Source organism: Anser cygnoides, chromosome 23, assembly GCF_040182565.1.
Source record: "Anser cygnoides isolate HZ-2024a breed goose chromosome 23, Taihu_goose_T2T_genome, whole genome shotgun sequence".
NCBI lineage: Eukaryota > Metazoa > Chordata > Aves > Anseriformes > Anatidae > Anser > Anser cygnoides.
Window position 1 is genome coordinate 6013696 of NC_089895.1, and position 19599 is coordinate 6033294.

Consider the following 19599-nt stretch of genomic DNA (forward strand, 5'->3'; position numbering starts at 1 on the left):
CAGGACGTGCCTCTTCCTTGCTCATATCTCTGCCTGGCATCTCTCCTTCCTCTCCTGCTGTCACCCCTTCATGCTCTGTGTTACAGAGGCACATTAACAGGATGTGCAGCTGCACCTGGTTAGCTCGGGGTCAGCACTCGGGAAAAGCTGCTGCTGTGCCGTGGGTTGGTTGATAAGCACTGGGACTCTCCTTGTGATGCAGCTGCACGGCCTGGCTGCTCTCTGTGGTCCGTGTTCGGCCTCCTGCAGGGTGGCAGCAGAGCCAGCCTGCACTGCTGCATCCCCAGGGACTAAAAGCTCCGGAGCTTGACTCCTCTGTGCCGAAGCACTGAGCGTCCCCAGCCCAAGAGCTTTTATCCTCTTCCAGTGTGGCTTTGTTTAATAACCACACACGCTCCCTGGATCACTGAGGGTTAGCGGGCCTGCACTGGAGCAACCGGGACTTGAAAGCACCACTCAAGATGCTAGACAGCCCTTGAGGCGTTACTGAGCTTCAGCAGGAGCTGCTGCTCCCCAGCTTCTGTGTCTGTTCAGGCCGTACAGCCCGCAGGGCTTTGTTTGCTTTCTCCAGCCAGGCACTTGCTGCTAGAGCTAGTCTGGGAGCAGCCCTGGGTATTTTTTCCCCCCAGGTCTCTCAGTTCTCTCTTCAGGGTGAGTAGGCAAGGCTTAGTGAGGATATCTGGTGTGCAAACATCTCCAGTGGGGTGTGAAGGGAGGGAGATGGGAGCGGGGCTTTTTTTTTTCCCTACTGGCTGCTGCCACCAAGCTGCTGTTGCCGTGTGAGTCTTGCTTCATTTCTGGAACAACGGAGAAACGCGCCATTGGCAAATCATGCAGACAAGCCTGTCCTGATCAGATGACATTTGGTCTGTCTGCGCACCTATAACGGGCAGGTCAGAAAATCTTGTGATGTTTTTTCCGAGGTTGAACTGGATTTGAACTCTGCTCCGCTCCCAGTCCCCTTCTGTAACTCCGCTGTGCAAGCACATTTGTCTGACCTAATTCTGTGCCCTTGAGTACCTTGCTGAGATGTTCTCCTCCGACAGGAACTGACAGCAGCCTCAGCTGTGCCCATTTCGCTGGTGCTTGTTTCTGAGCTCGCAGAGATGCGGACTGACACGGCCCGGGAGCTGCTCACCAGGGCCCCGAGGCAGGCGGCCTCGTGGGGCACCGGGAAGCAAACAGTGCTTGAGGCTGCCACCCTTCGCTGCCCTGGGCTGCCAGCTCTCAAAATGGTTCTCTGGTACCTTCCCCGGATGCCAAGGGAGAACTGGAAGCTGCATTTCAGGAGCTGGTAAGGCCAGGTGTCCTACAGCACCAGCGTGGGCCCAGGCTATGGGGCGGGAGGAATCACCACCTAAATGGAAACCATTTATTTTATGTACTGAATGTCTGAAATAGACTTGAACGTCATTTTTTTCCCTCCTTCAGCCTAGCTGTAGCAGTACTTCAGACCACTGATTTACTGGGGAATTAGCTATTCTAGGCTCTCCTCAGCCTAATAAGTTTTCACTAGAATTATCTTTCTGCTAAGCCCCGGGAGATGGAAGGGAGGTAAGCAGAGCCGCTGTCAGCTAAAAAAGCCTTGCTAATGAATTAGGTGGCGGAGCGGCCTGCTCACGTGCAACTAAACCTTGAACTGTGGCTTCCACCTTCGATACTTTTCCTCCCTTCAATAACCACCTCCACGAAGCACGGAGGGAGCTGAGAGGGGAGGAAAAAAAAAAAAAAAGCTACTCTGCCTCGTCCTTACGCTGATTGCGCTTTTGCTGATACAAATTTCTGGGAGGAGAATCCTGCTGAAGAGGTGTGTGAGAGCAGCTGCTGCCTCAGCTGTTTCGCGCGGTTCCTCCTTCAGCCTGCACCGGGTTCCTGCGCGGCGCGGGGGGACGGCAGAGCTCCTCACGCAGCGCTGATCCGTGCCGCTGTGCTGTGCTGTCCTGGTGTGTCGCAGGCTTGGGAGAGCACGGGCTGGGAGCAGGCTCTGGTAGCAAGGCCGGGGCTGACCCACGGGTTCTCACTTTGCACGGGTACACGAAAACATCCCAGTGAGGTTTTTAAGGGCTTTTAATGGCCTCGGCTGCCACCAGTCCTTACCTGAGCTTCGCTGCGTGGTCTTTAAATGGATGGAGAGGGTCTGGCGTGAGGAACAGCTGGGTGCTTTGGGGAACTCGGGTCTACGCTTCGATGAAAACCTGGTCCTGTGTGTCTCCACCTCCTTGATGTGCTCTCCAGGCTTCATCAGGAACGGGTCACAGGCCTTTGTGCAGCCCTGGAGCGAGTGGAAATCCCAGGAGCTGACCACTTTGGGGCTCTCTTTTATTCTCTGCGTGTATTCCCCTGCCATAGTCCCCTGGTAGACCTGTGTCCGAGAGGCTTCGTGGCTCACCGTGCAGGTCCCCGGCCGCCTGGCTGTGTCCTCACCAGCCTGCAGCAGCCGGAGGTGCCAGGCCTGGAGGTGCTGCTTTTGTCAGGGCTGGCGCTTCGTTCTGCATCTCCGCGGGAATTAAAGCTCCAGCCGTGCTCTCTCACACTCACACATTGCTCTTCCTTCCTTCTCATCGCGTGCCGGGGGCCCCTGGACCAAGCCAGCTTCCTCGGCATGTCCCAGCACCGGCTGTCACCGGCTGCTCACAGGGAGTGCAACGGGGCGGGAGCACAAAGGCCACCGGGCGCTGTCCGGCTCCTGCCTCGTCACAGGTGTAAACGCCGGGCATTTTACAAAATCAGGAAGCCTGGTGTGCTGCCAGCCCGCGGGATGAGCGATGGCCCCGCGGAGGTGGCACCCAGCGAGCTATTTGTTAGCACTCCGCACGGGGAAAGAGAGAGGCTGGCAACCCCAGGCTGAGGTTATCTCCTATCCGTGACACGGGGTGAGTTATGAGCTAATGGCACTTTATTAAAATAGTATTTCGTATTGGAGAGCAAATCTAAGAGCAGATGGATTAGCAAGCAATCCATCACTCCCCATCTTTGCCACTGCCAGCTGAAACGCCTTCTCTGTGCTTCGGCATTACAGCTGGGAGACAGATTTATAATGTGGTCATCTATCTAGTCTCAGATGCCATCCAGCCGAGTATTTACTTCTGCCACCAGGCTGCTTTGCTCAGCACCTCTTCCAGCGAGCACCGGCAGGGGCTGGGTGCCTGGTGAAGGGCAGGTACGGCTCAGCTCCTGCTGTGAATGGCCTGGGATGGCAAATCCTTGCTGCCTCAATTCCTCTTTCCCCCGATTCCCTGGGGGTGCACAGCCTTCCCAAATCTTGGTGATGTCTTCCAGGACACGGCATTCCCTGGCACAAAGCCCTAGCAGCTCTACCAGGCTCCACGCCACGGTCACGTTACAAGATGTGCAGAGGGGAGCAGCACCTGGGCGGCCCAGAGGAGTCCCCAGGCAGTCCTCCAGCTCTTCCATCTCCAATTATTCTCACCCCAGCACAAGTCAGACCGTTTTTCCCCGTTCCAGGCCATTTTTTAGCCTATGCTGCTGTCAGGCCCATGACAACACCCATTTCCCTGCCTGCATTTTCCTCTCTTGTGCCACATAATCCAGGGAATCGCGCAGCCCTTCTCCACGGACCAGCTTTCTCCCACCCCATTGCAGCCACGCTTGCACCCCGTCTCCTCGCTCAGCCCCCTGCCCTTCCCATCCCACTCCATTCAAAGGGTTGGAAAAAAAAAAAACCACTCGGATGCAAAACATGCAAAAAGAATATTTTACTGACAAACAGCAAAGGACGGGCTTAGTTTCCGGAGCGGAACTGGTCACCTACTGTACAAACATATTACTGGAAGGGAAGGAATGGCTGATTTACGCTCACTCGTTGACCCAAATTAAATCACAGTGTGCTTTTTCTGCTGCCTCCCCTACCCCAAGCTCTCGGCACCTCCAGCTGCTCCGGGACCTCCCTTAGCTCGGGCACAGCGCTGCCGCCGCTGGAGAGAACGAACTACGGGTGACATCTACCCGTGCAGGTGTGTTTCATAAAAAATTAGCCATTATTGCTTTTCACCCACAGTAGAGATTATTCTAGGATTGGACTCAGAGCAGAGTGCAATCTCTCTGTTGTCATCGACTCACGGTGTACCTCTCCCTGTTTGATGCATGCAAAAAGGGGTTTGAAAAAAAAAAGGAAAGAAGGATTAACAATCAGGGAAAACAGCACTCTGGGTTCTGCTCTTGTGTTCTCGCTGCAGAGCACTCCCAAAAAAGTCTTCCTAATCTGCCCTGCCCTGGTCCGTGCGAGCTGAGGGAGCCCAGGGCGCAACCCCACGGTCCCAGCATCACCTCCCCGTGGAAGCCCCAGGGATGAAAACCAGCACCCCCACGGGAAAGGGATGCGTGCAGGTGAGCAGGAGGTGCTTGGTTAGAGGAACCGGCTCCGTGCAGCGAGCACAGCACAGCGCACACAGATGAACACACGGCCGGTTCGCGGCGAGCTGGCAGCCCGGACACGCTGCGGAGCAGCTCCTTCCCTGCCCACCTTTTCCCACTCCTCTGCTTCTTTCTCCTTGGCTCCAGCAGCCCATGTGCATAGAGGTCACAGGCCTGGCATTTTATTCTATTTTTTTTTTTTACGTTCACTTGCTTCTTTATGCCCTCCTGGCACCGCAGTGAGCTGGGCTGGCCTGAGCGGACACCTCGCCTTTGCTCCATCCCACGGTAGGACCACCAGTCCCCTGTCCCTTCCCATCCCACAGTGCCCTGGCTGTAAGAGCAACGTTTCCACCGTGCCTGTCCCCTACTCTACAGCCCATCCCCTGTCACTGGAAGACACATCTGTTTCACCTGCATGCTCAGGGTAAACACTTGTTGCCCAAATGTCTTTCTGCTTCAACCGCATGCACTAATAATAGAAGTACTTCTGCCTTTTACCTCTAGAGATGCTCTGGGAGCTTCTGTTGCCTGCTTCTACCTTCAAAGCCCTCCTGACACAGAAGAACCCCGCGGTTCCTCCGTGCTCAACCCCCACATCATCGGTGCCCTGCTGGGTGTGAAACTGCTGCGGGGAAGCTGGCTGGAAGCGAAGTTTGAGGTGAGATTCGGGGGGGTCTCCCCGGGTCACTCAGCACCTGGAAGCCTCCAGCCTCTGTTTGGGGCAGTGAAGGCTGAGCACGGTCCTCCCTTCTCCCTGGGAAATGATGCTGCCCAGCGGGGGGATGAGGTTGGATCAGGACCGCCCAGCTGGTCTGTACCACATACAGATGGCTTTTGAGGGTGTCCGAGGAGACCCCGCAGCCTCTCTAGGCAGCCCGTGCCAGCGCTCCGGCACCCGCACAGGACCAAAGGGCTTCCTGACGTTGAGAGGGAACCCCCCATGGTCCAGTTTGTGCCTGTCACCTCTTGTCCTGGCCCTGGGCACCGCTGGAAAGAGCCTGGCTCTGTCCCCTCCGCGCCCCCCTTCAGGTATTTGTGTGTGTGAGTATCACCCCTCAGCCGTCTCTTCTCCAGGATGAAGAAACTCTCAGCCTGGCCTCGCAGGAGAGATTCTCCTCTCCCTTCATCATCTTAGTGGCTCTTTTTAGTATCCTTTTTTATCGGGCATTCTCCTCTCCCAGCTGAGTGCAGCTGGAAAACGAGGTAGAGCCCAGCAGTGAGCGTGACTAAAACCACCCCATCGTCCTGTGAGGCCTGGGACGTGATTCTGGGCTCTCTTCTGCCCTCCTACAGCTCACAGGTCGATGCTGCCAGACACTTGATGGGCCAGGAGATGCGTCCTGCACCGTCCCTGGCTGGTTCGAGGGCTAGCAGAGAGGGAAGGGGACACGGCATTTAGCACCAGGTACCACAGGAGCCTCCTTCCCAAAAAGTTCCTCAGAGGGAAGGGCCCTTCGCCTTGTGCCACAGCTGCAGGCTCTGGGCCTGCTCTGGCCCCACCTGAAATCCCTCCGGTGGTGGCCCTGGGCTCTCCCTTTCCCTCTCTTGTGGCAACGTGAAACTCTGCTGGCTGCCCCCTCCCCGCTTCCCGTAGGCCCACAGGCTGGGTTTGACATTTCGCTGCCCCCAGGGACCTCCAACAGGTCCAACAAGGGATTATCCAACAGTGCTGGACAGCGGCTGCTCGAATTTGGGAAGCAGCTGCTGGGTGACACGACGGCTGGCACCAGCCCCTGCGTGCCCCCCACCTGCCTCTCCACACCTCCCCTTCCCAGCAGAGCCCGGCCGGCACCACGCACCCCGTCTGCGTGCCGGCGGCCAGGCCCGGGCTCATGGCACCAAAACCGCAGGAGAACATTTCCAGCGCCAATCCCAGCTCTGGAGGATCGTCACGTACAGACTCAAGTGCTGCCTCTGCTCTAAAAATATCCCCTCCTGAGGCGGCGCAGAATTCCCCCCGCCGCCCGGTGCTGCAGAAGCCTCCCTCAAAGCATCTGGTGGACGAGCGCTGGGACGTGGCGCGCACGTCCTGACCTTGTTGTGCCAGCTCCCTGATGCCGAAGTCGCTTTTCTCCCTAGCTGAACCCTTTTCGTTTGGGGCTGTTGCTGGGTTTTGGTTTGTTGTTGTTGTTGTTTCGGTCTGGTTTTTGTTTCTTGAAGAACTGGATCAGAGGCAAGAGAACGACAAACAAGTCAACACTAGTACACCTCAGACAATTAAACGAGGGGAAAACACCCCCACACCCAGACGAAAGCAAAACGAGCACATGCACGGGGAAAGGAGACGGAGCAACAGCAGACTTCACGGTAGCGACCTCAGGGGGGCAGAGGGACGAGAGACCACGGCGTCGACATCGCTGGCGAGGCTCACACCTCACGAGGACACGGGGGGACACGGAGACAGGAGCGCTCGTCTCGAGCACGGAGTGAGCAGGAGCTGCTCGGGGGATCGTCCCAGTGCCGGGCACGGGCTGGTGCCTGCCCCGTAGGATCACATCTGCAGGAGCTTCCTGGGATCAAAGCTCCTCGTGCCCCCTCGTGCTGGCTGCTCGAGATCGCCCTTGCACAAAAGATGCACCAGATCTCTTGGGTCAGGAGCAGGGCCTGGCCTTACTGCACGGGAAGGCATTTTCGCCCCTTTTTTACTAAAGGGGAGCATCAATGGCCTCCCCAGGGTGACCCCGCTGGTTTTGCGTGTCCTGAACCCTGATCTATGAGGGGGCTGGTTTCAATGGATTGAAGAGCAGTGAATTGCTCCCAGTAAATCTGATTGCACTGAGAGTATTTTTTTGGTTTTGTTTTTTGACTAAATGTAAACAAAAGAGAGGCTCACACAGTGATAGCTGCAGCCACAGCAGATTAGAAAAATCTGTTCTTAAACCATGGGAAGATGCACCATGTACAACTTATTTTTTTTTTTTCTCTTCCAGGGCCTCATCTTTTTTCTCTGAAATTCTGGTGTGGATCAGACTTGACCCATGTGAGCTGTCACTTCACTCTCTCCAGCTGCAAGTTTCCTATTTAATGATATTTCAACCACGGTCTGTTGCTACAGCAGCGCAAAGCCAGACATTCAATGCAGTCTGAGTTTAGATCACTGCCTTAAGCCTCTCTTGTGGGATGCACCAGATAGAAAGATTATTTAAAGGTTTTTTTTTTTGTATTGTTTTGGTTTTATTTTTTCCCCCGTAACTTGTTCCAAAGACTCAGCATTTTTCCTTATCACGATGGAACTCTCTCCCCTGCAAAACCTTGCCCCATCTTCAGCTCAGAGCTGAAGACGTGTCCGTGACATGAACCTGTTGGATAACGCAGTGCCCAGATTTTGCTGTCGGCTGAACGTGTGCCAGCACACAAGGGCAAACGCAGCAGCTGCTTGGCCAGCTCTCTGGCACCAGCACCCCACGGAGGTGAGCATCTTCTGCCGCTGCAGGATGCGCCCCTAGGGTTAAACGCACAAAGCTCGTACCGTGAAGCCTTGTGTCTTTTGGAAAGGAGCTGCATAAGGAAAAAAAGTCATTCCTTGGAGGCTAACAGGTGGCTGCAGACGTTGTGGAAGTCCTGAATGACAGACGGTCAAGCAGACAGACACGAGTACAGACTGGGCAACTAGTTAGGCCCAGACAGAAACTGGGACGCCGAGACAAGAGGCACCTGGAACAGCCAAGGTGGGAATGGCAGAGAGCAGCTGTGGGTGGCTCTTGGCCAGCTTTGGGGCTTGTAAATAATAAAACTGATCCTGGGCATAGGAAAAAAAAAAAAAAAAAAGGCAGAGAAGCTGGGGAACGGAGGAGAGAGCCGGGGGTCACTGTGCCCTTTTCCCCCCACAGACATTGCAACCAACAACAGGAGGCCATTGGCAGAGCCAAGGGATTCAGAGAACAAACCAGCAGCTTCTGACAACGCTCATCATCCTTTCATTCTGGATGTTTTCCCCATTTCAACACAAGCCCGCTCAATGCAAAATGAGGAACAAAGGAGAAACGAGTGGGATGCAGGGCCACCACCTGAACTTCTTGGGTCCAGACCCTCCCTCCTGCCCTCCTCGCTCCCTCTGCCCCTGCAAGCAGCAGGACCACACCAACACTGCCTGGTACATTTTTGCCTCTCCCCCAACAGATTTCAGCTGCTCTGGGATGCAGACATCACCACAATGGTGCCTGAGGCCTTTCTCCAGCAGCCCTCCTTCGGGCAGCTCTTCAGGAGGTCTCTGGATGCAGAGAGTGGTTTCGGACACTTGATAACTACACTGAAACCCGCACCTAAGCTGCGACCAGGGGAAGCAAAGGCATAAAACATGTTGGAACATCCTCATAATTTGACTTAAGCTGTTACCGAGGCATTTGACGTGGCGGGTGAGTTTGGCTCCGGGCCCGCATCGCCGTGTTCCTCCAGCCAAGCCCAGCTCGCTGCTACGTGCTTTATGCAGCTGAGGGGGGGCTCGGGGTGCAGGCCAGGTCTAACGCCACTCAGCTCCGGATACTTCTCCATCAGGAGCAACTCCTGATCAGCTCCTCTCTAACCCCGGAGAGGAACACCAGCAAGGTGCCACCAACACAAAAGTGGTGTGAAGCAGCCCGGTTGAATGGGCTGACCCCCCATGGTGCTGCTCCCCTGGTAGGAAGATTTCTTGGCTTGCTTAAGGCAGGTTTCAGCGCACAGCAATGCAAAGAACAACTCCATTATATATTCCCAGGACTTCGTTCCCCCACAGCAATGCCCAGAGGCACGACCCAACGCGAAGGGACCCTGCCTTCCCAGCTAGCTGGCAGGAGGCCCCATCCACACCTGGTACCATTCTAGCAAACGAAGGAACAGAGCAGAGCAAAACCAAACCAAAGGCCCAAAGAAACAGGGGACTTCTAGCTCTCGGATGAGAAACTGCATCTTCTTCGTGTTGTCCCACCTCCATACCCTCGGCCAACATTCCCCGTAGGGTAGCTGGATGTGCAGGACAGCCGTGAATGCCGGGAAAAGGGGGTTGAAAGTATAATGCAAATCTCTTTTCTTGTTTTTTGTTTGTTTGTTTTTGTTTGTCTGCTTTTTACATATATACACAAGTCTGACAATAAAATGTGGAACACAGTGCAATGTCTTGGCTGCGTAGCATCCAGGACTGGCTTAGTTGTGCATCGTGGCGTGCCGCAGGGACACACAGGATGGATAAATAAAATTATGTCCTCGGCTGGCTTCCATAGAGGAGCAAACTAGGAGCTGTTCCCCTGGAAGAAGAGCAAAGTCCTCTTTAAAACCTCACTGCAGTCCCTGGAGGAGAAGGCATTCCTCAGAGGTGCCGCGGGCTGGGGTGCCCGTTATGGTACAGCTTCTGTTTGATGTGCACCATGTTCCCAGTCGCCTCCTCGTACTGCCTGTGGTGACGTTTTCTGAACTCCTTTAAGTTACAAAATTTTGGAATCCAAGACCAGGAATTGTCTGGAAGGCAGAAAGGAGAAGGAAGATGAGATATTACAGGAACGCTGAGACGAACGTTCTCCTGCCTGACCTCTCACAGAACCACGGCACGGCTGAGGTTGGCAGGGACCTTTGAGTCCATCCTGTCCAACCCTCTGCTCAAGCAGGTCCACCCGGAGCAGGCTGCTCAGCACCACGTCCAGGTGGCTTTTGAGGCTCTCCAAGGATGGAGACTCAGCTCCCAGACCTGGCGCTGGGCAGGCGGGGCACACAGGGACTGTGCCTTCGGCTGGGGAAATGCCAGTGGCACAGACAGCCCCGCTTCAGGAACTGCTTGAGCAGGCTGCAGGGATTAGGGAAGGCTAATGAGAAATTAATATCGTTTTGATTTGAGTTTTTAGAAAGAGTCAGTCCGCTTCCCTAATTAGAATTTCTTATAGCTTTACAGATAAATCTTCCCGATACTCACTTTCCTTCTCCTCTACGTTGTAGTTTAACAGACACCCTCGCTCAGAGTTAGAGTGTGATTTAAAGGGACACCGATTACGGAACAGGATGCCAAGCCATTCACTATTTTTAATAGCATTTCTGCCTTTTCCCCCTCCAGCAGCAAAAGCCCACAGGATGGGAGGCTGAGGGAGCAAGGCTTGCACGTGCTGGTCATCCTCAGGGTGCTGGCTCAGGATGCTGAGCTAACTCATCCAAGGCTGAAAACACCTGGCGCATCTGGAACAGTGATGGAGATGGGGAAACCTCTGCTGATGTGGCCCTGATGCAACACAAGCATCTGCCCTTGCCATCACTTTTTGTCTCAGGTTCCACGAGGCTCCACTGCATACACACATGCCTGGCTGCAAACTGTGTGCACAAGAAAATCCAGATTTTGTGCAAGTTGGACATACCCTGCCCACCTGTGCAGACATACAACCACAGGCTGCCAGCCTGCAGCTCCCCATCACGCACCCCTTTGCTTCACGCTTTCCAGCGCGGAGCCCTCCAGGCTCCTCAGGTGCCCGCTCCCACCTAAACACTCCTGCCCACAGGAGAGGGCTGGGATGGGATACGGCTGTGCCAAACCCGCAAGGATCAACCAGAACCAGACACCGGGAGGCTGGCGCCCAGCATCTCAGCCTTACAAGGCCCGCGGGGCTGCACTTACCATACCGCCGGCTGGTTCTCCAGGCTCGCACCGCGTAGTGGAGAACCCCATCCATCCAGACCAGAAACCAGCTTATACAAAAGCCCAGCAAAAGTCCCAGCATCAGATCAATCTCTTGCTTCGTTACATTGTCAGTCACAAAGTAATTCTCCGAGGAGTCCACCACTGACTGATCCCCATCATACGGAATAACATAATGGACGTGATGCCTGTTGCAGGGAACAGAAACAGGGAAAAGCATCAGAGGAGAAGAGCAGAGTACGTTTTCCATCCAGAACCTGCCTTTTGTGGCCGGGGGCTGGCTGAACACTGCTCCTTTGCTGTCCCACCAACATCCCTGGGACGAGCAGCGCTGTCTGGCACTCTGTGCTCACGTTAGCAGAAGAACTGGCAGAAAACGAAGCAGCAAAGCCCAGATCCCCGAGCCTGGAGCTCGTGTTGCATTCCTGACACAGGCTGCCTGTGCCCAAGCTCATCATCTGTAACACCGCAGACCGTGCCGGGGACAGCCCGAGGCTGCAGCGGTCGCTCCCCAGGGGCACGGAGGGCAGCGCAGCGTCCGCGCAGTGGCAGAGGTCAGCAAGGCCTCGCTCCTGACAGCACACAGGCTCCGAGCGTGTGGCCACCACACGCGGCCTCGCAGGGGTCCCAGCAGGCCCAGAGAACAAGGAGAAGCACATCTCCCACCTACCAGCGCAGAGAACACCAGAGCCATGGAGGAGGCACCAAAAAGCCAGCCTTAAACTCATCCTGACAGAGAGACCCGTGAGGTCCAAGATGGCCTCACGGTCCCTCACTGCGTGACTGGGGGGACGCAGGTTTCCCTCAGCCGTTCAGGTCCCCCAGCACATGTAGGGTCCCCACAGCCGTCCCGGTGCTGCACAGGGTGTGCCACCAGCGCTGCCGCAGGGACGGGTGCTCAGCAGCTCAGCCCCCCCCGGCGCTGCCCCCTGCCACCCCCAGCGCCGCACCCGCAGGCACCGCACGCGGGAGAGGAGGCGATCCCCCGAGGCCTCTGAATATGCATGAGGTGCAGGTTGCTCGATAATCACGCCTGAGAAACGTCCAAATATTTACACAAACAAACCTCTGCTCAGAGGAACCTACCGAAAACAGCCCTCGGCTCCGCAGCGGCTGCGCCAGAGGCACCGGCTCCCTGCCGAGCAGGGCCTGTGGGGCCGGGGCCATTCCTGGTGCCAGGAGGCAGGGGGAAGGCCGCGATGCCCAGCTAGATGTTCCCTCACCAGGCAGGGAGCAGAGGCTGTGTGAGGGAGGGCTCCCAAAAGGGAGCTCGTTCATGGACGGGAGGGCTCCCGCTGACTTCAGGGACACGGCCCAGCAGCTGTGCAGGAGGGGAAGACAAGCCTCACACACCACCAGGGACACCTGGCAGGTCCTCAGCTTGCTCCCTTTTGCTTCTTGCAGCACGGAAACAGCCTGGGGACCAAGTCCATGAGCACCTCCACAAGTGTGGCCTCCTTGAAATGCCCGGGAACTCGAGTGTCTCAAGGGGAGCTGCCGTGCATCCCCTCTGTGACGCCATGTCACAACCCAGAGCTGCCACAAGCCCGCCCATGCAGAGCTTCGCTACCGCAGCCAGCTTTGGGGTGGAGAGGAGAAAACTTCCCTCACACACCAAGCACGGGCCCTCTCCTGCCGCTGACCCCTCTCTGTGCCTGAGGTGGCTTCCAGGGAGCCCTGTCCCGGGCACCAGGCAGCAGCAGGGGCCTGGCACTCCTTTGTGTCCCCTTCTCCGTGCAGGGGGCTCTGTCCCCAAAGCCAAGTGACTTCAGAGGGGTGGAGAAGAGGGACAGCCCTACAGAAGTTCTCTGTTGCAGCTCAGTCCCCGGGGACATTGCAGGAGCAATACGGAGGCACCAGAGCATTGGCACAGCGAGTTATTAATAGAGCACGGAGGTCCAGGGTCCCCACCGCACACCGAGGGAAATGGAAACTGGAACGTGGCCTGGATGGCTCTGGAGGCCGGCTCCAGGCAGGGAAGGCATCACCCTGAGCTGAGCACGGCGTGGGTGCGGGCAGGAGGGGTCCACGCCAGCAGAGGCTGTGACAGGGAGGCTGGAGGGAGGGAGGCAGCCCTGGGAGCTGGTGCCTCTGGCCAAGCCTTGTGCTCAGAAACGCGGCCGTGTGTGGCCACTGACGGCACTGAGCAGGGAAGGAGCTGTGTGGGATCGCCCTCTGAAGCAGGAGGGGCTGGTGGTCACCAGCATCAGCTCTCCTGAAGCAAGGGGACTGGGTTTGCTGCTCCGTCCCCAGGTAGGCAGCACCCGGGGAGAAGCTGGAGCTGCTGGACCCAGGGAGCAGTGGCTGTGGCTGTGCACATCCGCTCTGGCTGCAGCCTCCCTGCCCCTTCCCAGCCCTCGTGATGGGGGAGAGCTCCTCCACCCCTGGGCAAGCCGTGCACGAAGCCCTGAGTGCGGCCGTGCCGGAGCAGAGCCGTGGCCAGCCTGCCTGGGACGTCTCCCTACGGAGCTGCCCAAAGCGCTAATGTCCCTTCCAGTGACCTTGCGAGCGTGCTGCCTGCTGCAGCCCAGGCACAGCACTGGAGCCCTTCAAAAAGCACTGCTGCTCAGGATTTTGGGGGGGAACGAGGCTTAACCTGCCCCTCTGGCCATCCCCGAGGCACAGCCACCAAGGCACGCTGTGACAGGGGCTGCAGGAGGCGCAGAGCCTCCGTTCTGCTTCCCTGCCTGACCTTGCAGCCTCTCCCCAAACATGCCAAGCAGCCCAGCTCCTCGCAGAGCACGGCCAGCACAGCCGGTCTGCAGTGGCACGGGTGGCACCACCGCAATGGTGAAAGCAGCTTCCTGGGACCCTTCACCCTGCAGCAGCTCCCGGGAGCCCAGGGGAGGCCTGGTGGTCTCCAGCGCCAGGCAAGGAGCACCCCCAGCCTCCCAGCGCAGAGGATCTGGGGACAGAGAGGTTTAAGGACTTGTTTCGAGTGGCTGGGAAAGGAAGAAACAGAGCAAAAACATCACGTCTTGGTGCTCGGGTTTTGCTTGGGAGACTTTGCCTGGGAAGGACAGACTTGCCCAAGGTCACCCAGAAGGTCGGTGGCAAGGAGAAGGCTGCAAGGCCGAGCTCCTGAGGTCCCTGCCCTGTCCCAGGCAGGGAACTCCCAAGGCCCCATGCTGCTGCGATGGGTCTGAGCTCCACGCAGGTGTCATCTGCTCTCCCCAACTCACCCAGCCGCCACGGACGCCCTTTGGTGATTTTCCTTTGCATGACATCACCCAGCTCCTGATCCGCTGCCAGCCTCCTGCTTCCAGAGAGGACCCTTTCTTTCCTGGCTGGGACAGAGACGTTCGGAGCGGGGCAGCGCCACGCTTCTGCGGCCCTGGAGCCGGTGCAGCCCGAGGAGGTGGGACCCCCAGCACGGGGATGTGGCCACCCTGAGGATCTGTGGGGACAGAGGGGACTTCCCTGCACCGGGACCAGCTCTCAGATGCGGCCCTCGCCCCTTCTTCCTGCAGCGGGTGCTCAGCACTGGCTCAGCATCAGCACCAGGTGCCCTGACACTGTGCTGATGCTCTCGCTCCGTGCACCATCATCACGCCAGCTTCCCTTGGCAAGCAGCCGGCAGGGCTCTGCCCTCTGCTTCGGCGCCCTTTGGACGTCACCACGCCACAGACCACAGACCGGCAGCCACACCAACCTTGGCCACCCGTCCCTGGCACCGGGCAGCAGAGCAGGCCGTGAGCTCGTGGTCCTCCTGGCAGTGTCCGAGCCCCATAGCCATGGGCAGACACCAAACGCTTGGCACCTCACAGCCTTCCCGAGCTCCCCCTGACCTCCTGCAGCCAGCGAGAGGCCACAGCTCCCCTCTGGCCCTACAAAGCACCCAGCACGGCTGGGTCACCCTCGCCTGAACACCGTTCCGCCTTGCTGCTGCCAGAAGGTGCCGAGAAACAGCTTCAGCCTGAAGCGGCCCTGCTGACCTGACCCCAGGGGGACGTGCGTGGCACAGGCCAGCCCTGCCGCGATCAGCCCCTCAGACGGGCTGGGTTTTCTTCCCCGAAAGTCTCATCACCAGGAATTCTCCCCTGTACCAGCACGCCCAGTGCTCAGGAACACGGGCAGCCAAGGCACGGCCCCCAGCTGCAGGAGACGAGCGCCCCATGGGGCAGGGCTGGCAGAGGGATTTGGGGGAAGAAGCGGGCAGGGTGCACTCCCTTCACTTGGAGTCAAATGTGATGTTGTCATCACAGCCAGGTGGAACCCAGGGGAAGGCAGATCCCCGCCTGCCAGCAGGGACCCCAGCCCTCGCACAGCCCGGAGAGCCCTCTGAGGAGGCTCCAGCATGTCGGGTGACCCCAGCGAGCCCAGAGCCACCAAAACGTTCCTCCCTGCCCGCTGCGCCAAGCTTCGGGCAGCCCAGGGCACCCCAGCATCAACAGGAGGCCCAGGGCTGAAGCCTGGGCTTTTTCCCTGGGGTCTCGCAGGGGTGAGGTGGGCCAGAGAGCCCGCAGCAGGCCGAGCAGTGCCTGCTCCCTCCTCCAAGGTCTCCCTTTGATTATCGGCATGGTAAGAGCCCTTTGCCAAGCCCTGGTGCTGCTGTGCTCTGGGATGTGTCCCCGCCTGGGCCAGAGCTGATGGCTGGGGCTGCATAAACAGGGCGCTGTGCTCAGAGCACGGGGGCAGCTACGAAGAGGCCGAGGCGCGTGGGGCATCAGCCGCCTGCAAACCAGAGGAAGCGCCGAGCTCAAGAGCGTGGTGACGGCTGCGCCATCGCTTGCACGCCTAAGGTAACTGGTAAACTTCCACCTTTCGCCTCCGTGTTTGACAGTTTGGAAGCTGTTTTGTGCACTTTCTGAGAAATGACCTGAGTACGCCCGGGGACAGTGCCATGGCTAATTTATCTGCCTCAACAGCAGCTCTGCAGCCACGCAGCTCGAGGAGTGCCGTGGCCCTGCCACCTCCTTGGCCGTGGGCACAGGGGACACTCAGCCACACCAGTGAGACCTGGCACGGCCCAGCTGCTCCCAGCGATGTTGAAGTATGTTACCAACATCCAATTTTCACCACCACTGAGCACAGCTGTGGCAAGCCAAAAGAAAAATGGGCTGAAGAGGCAGAGGAAAACTCTTAAACAAGTGAAAAACACCAAGAAGACTCCAAAAAAAACTACCCAAGAAAAAGGCAATCCCTACCGAAAAGAAGAGGACTTGGTCTACAGCCTTCCCTACTGGCTTTAGCACACAGGTGCCCAAGGAGCCAGGATTTAGGGGCTCCCCACATCGCTCTGGTCCGGCCGCACGTGGCCCTGGAGGTGCTGCTCGCCCCTTCCTTGCTCTTCTGCCACGGGAATCTGCGGAGGAACCGCAGGTGATGGCCACCTTTGGCGAGCACCCTGCGGCCCTCCGTTAAGCTTTGCACATCCCAGCCTCTGGCTCCCACAGCGCGGAGGCCGGCGGGACGTGGTGCCTGGGGGGCTGGAGGCTGCTGGCTCCAGAGCGGCTCCAAGAGGACCAGAGCCCAGCGCAGGCGCAGGACGTGGCCGGGAGCTCCCCCAGGCTCTCCATGGGCTGGCCCAGCTGCGGGCCCCACAGACGGGCGGTTCTGCACCCAGCAGCGGGCAGCCAGGCACCGGGATGAGGCCTCCAGGTGTGTAGGATGAGGATTATGGAGAAGACCAAAATTTGCCTCCCCAAAATCCAGCGCTCAGGCTCCAACACAGAGCAGCCGAAGCCCACTGAGCACCTCAGCATCGCCCATGGCACAAAGCAGTGCCACTTTAGGGGACTCCAGCGTTGCCCAGCAGCCACGTCAGGCATCCATCCAGCCCTAAACTTGGGCACAGCCAAGAAGCCGCCCCAGTGCTCCCAGGATGAGCCCGGCCACCGGACCTCGCTGTGTCCAGCACCATCACAGCTCTCTCGGGGGAGAAGCCATAGAGGAGTCAAAGCCGGAGGAAGATCACGGAGCCTCCAAGTGACACCTGGGCAGCAGCAGCACTCCCTCCGGGACACAGAGCCTGGGGGTTCTCCGCACCCCGATCCCCCCAGGCCCCACAACCCCCCCCCGAGAAGCGACGCGGCCCAGCGGCAGCCAAGGCAAAACGCCAAGCGTTAAATCAAAGTTACTCACTTTCCAAGGGCTGGCAGACGCCTGTACACACACAGGCACACAAAGGAAAACGGGCTTCCAGGCCCGCAGGAAACTCTTCTTCCAGAAAAACAAACAAGCCCCCCCACACACACACACACACACCCCGTGAGCATGCAGGAGCTGCCGGGGAAGGTGAGACACGGCCGGAATGCAAACACGGGAGCCCAGGCAGCCGGCGCCCTGCCACTCGCCACCACCTCCCCGCGCCTGCCCGGGGTGTCGGGCTGGGAAGGGGATGGGGCCAGGTGGGAGAGCGGCCGCGGGCCACTTACCTTCCACAGTTGCAGTGACAAACTCGGTCTTCCCCTCTGAGATGCGGGAGGATGTAATTGTGAAATCTGTCCAGCAACGCATTCATGTCCATCAAGCAAGCTATTGCCTGTAAGAGCCCATAACCAAGGCATCTGGTCAACTCTGGATGATGGAATAAAACATTGACTCCAGTTTGATTGCCAGAGACTGAAGCAGTCATAAAGAAAAGAGCCGGGGTGTGTAACGGGGCACGCACACATGCACACACGCGCGGAGGTGCACAGGCTGAGGGACAGCGCGGGGCTCGGGGGGGGGGGGGGGGGGGGCGGAATGGAGGGGAGGGAAAGAAACGAAATCTCTTACCATAACGATAGAGGCGCCCAGGATCATGAAAATCATGGTGTTTGCATTCATGGACATCAAGGGGGAATTGCCGGCGGTCGGGTCCGTCCGCCCCCAGCCCGCGGAGGGCGAGCGGCGGCCGCGCTATTCCGCAGCGCGCAGCCCGGGGTGCATCGCGCTCGCTGCGGTGCGGCGGGGGGCGGCGGGGCTGCGGGGAGCCCCCCGCACACCCCCCACTCCCCCGGGGCTCCCTCGCCCTGCCCGATTGCTTTTTCCTTTTTTATTATTATTATTATATATATTTTTTTATTATTATCTTGATTATTATTATTTTTTTTTTCCTAGGACGAACGGGACAGGCAAAAATAAATGATAATAATAAGGCTGAGGATAATAAGAATCCCAAATCCGCTTCCCCCGCGCAGCCGAGGGAGGTGCGCCACGGCTCCGGGAGCGGGCACAAGCACAGCCCTTCATGCAGCAACTGGAGAGCCAGCCAGCCGGAGCCGGGGGGAGGCTGGGGGAGGAGGAGGCAAGCTGCAAAAATCACCCAGTCCGGGGGAGCCTCATTGCATCCTCTCCCCCGACCCTCCCCAAAAGCAACCCCTCCCGATCGGCGCAAAAAAAAAAAAAAAAAAAAAAAAAAAAATGATAATAATAAATGGGGGGGAAAAAAAAAAGGGGAAAAAAATAAAAGGAAAACAGCACCGCTAAGCAACGCGTCTTCCCCTTCCCTTCCCTCCCCAAGCCCCCGCTGGAAGCCCCCAGGGAGGGGATGCTGCAGGGGGGGGACGCGCCCAGCCCCGGCCTTTACCTCGGCGGGGAGGCTTCTGCTCCCCGAGCCGCTCATCGGCGGCGAGCGGCGGCTGCTGCGGCCCTACCCTCGCCGGGTGTCCCCCCTCCGGTTCCCCCCGGAGGAGCAGCCCCGCTCCGAGCCCCCCTGGGTCTTCCTCGGGGGCTCCCGGGGCCGGGGGCTCCGCAGGGAACCCCCCCCGTGCTCGTCCCCAAGGGGGCTGCGGGGGCGAGAGCCCCGCTCGCTGCCCTGGCAGGAGGAGAAGGAGCGTGAGGGACTCGTCCCCTCCATCAAACCTGGCATCCGAGGTGCGGGCAGGAGGTCGCGCTCCGCGGTCTCCCATGGCGTTATCTCGCCCGGCCGTGTTTTGGGCAGCGCGACGCAGGCCGCGGGTAGGTTCTTCCAGGCAAAAAACGGGGTGGCCAGGCAATAACTTTGGGGTTGCTTGGTTGGTTTTGTACGGGGACAGTGCGGGCTGGACGAACGGAAGAGCTTACGGCCACCGCTAACACCGCTCGGTGGCTGTCACGTCGTGGCGCGCGCTGCCCTCACCTCCTCGGCCTCCCCCAAGGTTGGCTTCACCTTGCTGGGGCCCCAGTACCGCTCCTGTGGGCTTCCCAGGGCCAAAAACCTAGAGTTTGCTTCTGCCGGGCTGCGCATTCTTGCCCATTTGTTTTCCTTCTGCTCCTCAGGCCACAATCAGCCTCCTTATGTAATGACTTGTGTTACATAAACTCCATTCTTCAAGGAACAGTCATTAACCTACTACCGGGTATTGAAAATACCAAAATACTGTCACACAATTAAAATCACTAAATGGTGTCCTCAAATTAGAGCACAGATTGCATTGCAGGTTTTTTTTTTTTTTTTTTTTTAACGAACCCACCCGCGGGAAGCGTTTGACGAGCCGGGCTCCTCGCGCGAAGGAGCAGCGAGGCTGGGGGCACCTCGGCCACCGGCACGCGCGGCCCCTCGGGGTGCCCTGCAGTCCCCTGCCCCGAGCTGCCTTCACCGGGCGCTGAGCTGGGCGCTGGCTTTGGCCACCAGCACGCCGTGGAGGCAATGCAGAGGGAAGGCAGCTGGCCGCGAGCAGAGGCGTAGAGACGACGCGCGGCTTTACAGTAGCAGCCGGACGCAA

At 58.3% G+C, this 19599-nt stretch overlaps 1 protein-coding gene across 3 annotated transcripts; it reads right to left on the minus strand.

Moving 5' to 3' along the window:
• Window positions 1-8733: 8733 nt before the first annotated feature.
• Window positions 8734-17922, minus strand: TMEM240 (transmembrane protein 240). Of its 3 annotated transcripts, none has more exons than XM_066982242.1 (4): window positions 17690-17922; window positions 17347-17488; window positions 10949-11157; window positions 8734-9810 (listed from the first exon to the last, which is right to left on the minus strand). In XM_066982242.1, exons 2-4 carry the CDS (start codon window positions 17436-17438, stop codon window positions 9662-9664), a joined length of 450 nt encoding a protein of 149 aa, XP_066838343.1. In that variant the 5' UTR covers window positions 17439-17488; window positions 17690-17922; the 3' UTR covers window positions 8734-9661. The 3 variants fall into 3 exon arrangements, with proteins under 3 accessions (XP_066838343.1, XP_066838342.1, XP_066838341.1); XM_066982241.1 differs by having other exon boundaries at window positions 17347-17453; window positions 17690-17913; XM_066982240.1 differs by lacking the exon at window positions 17690-17922 and having other exon boundaries at window positions 17347-17546.
• Window positions 17923-19599: the final 1677 nt, after the last annotated feature.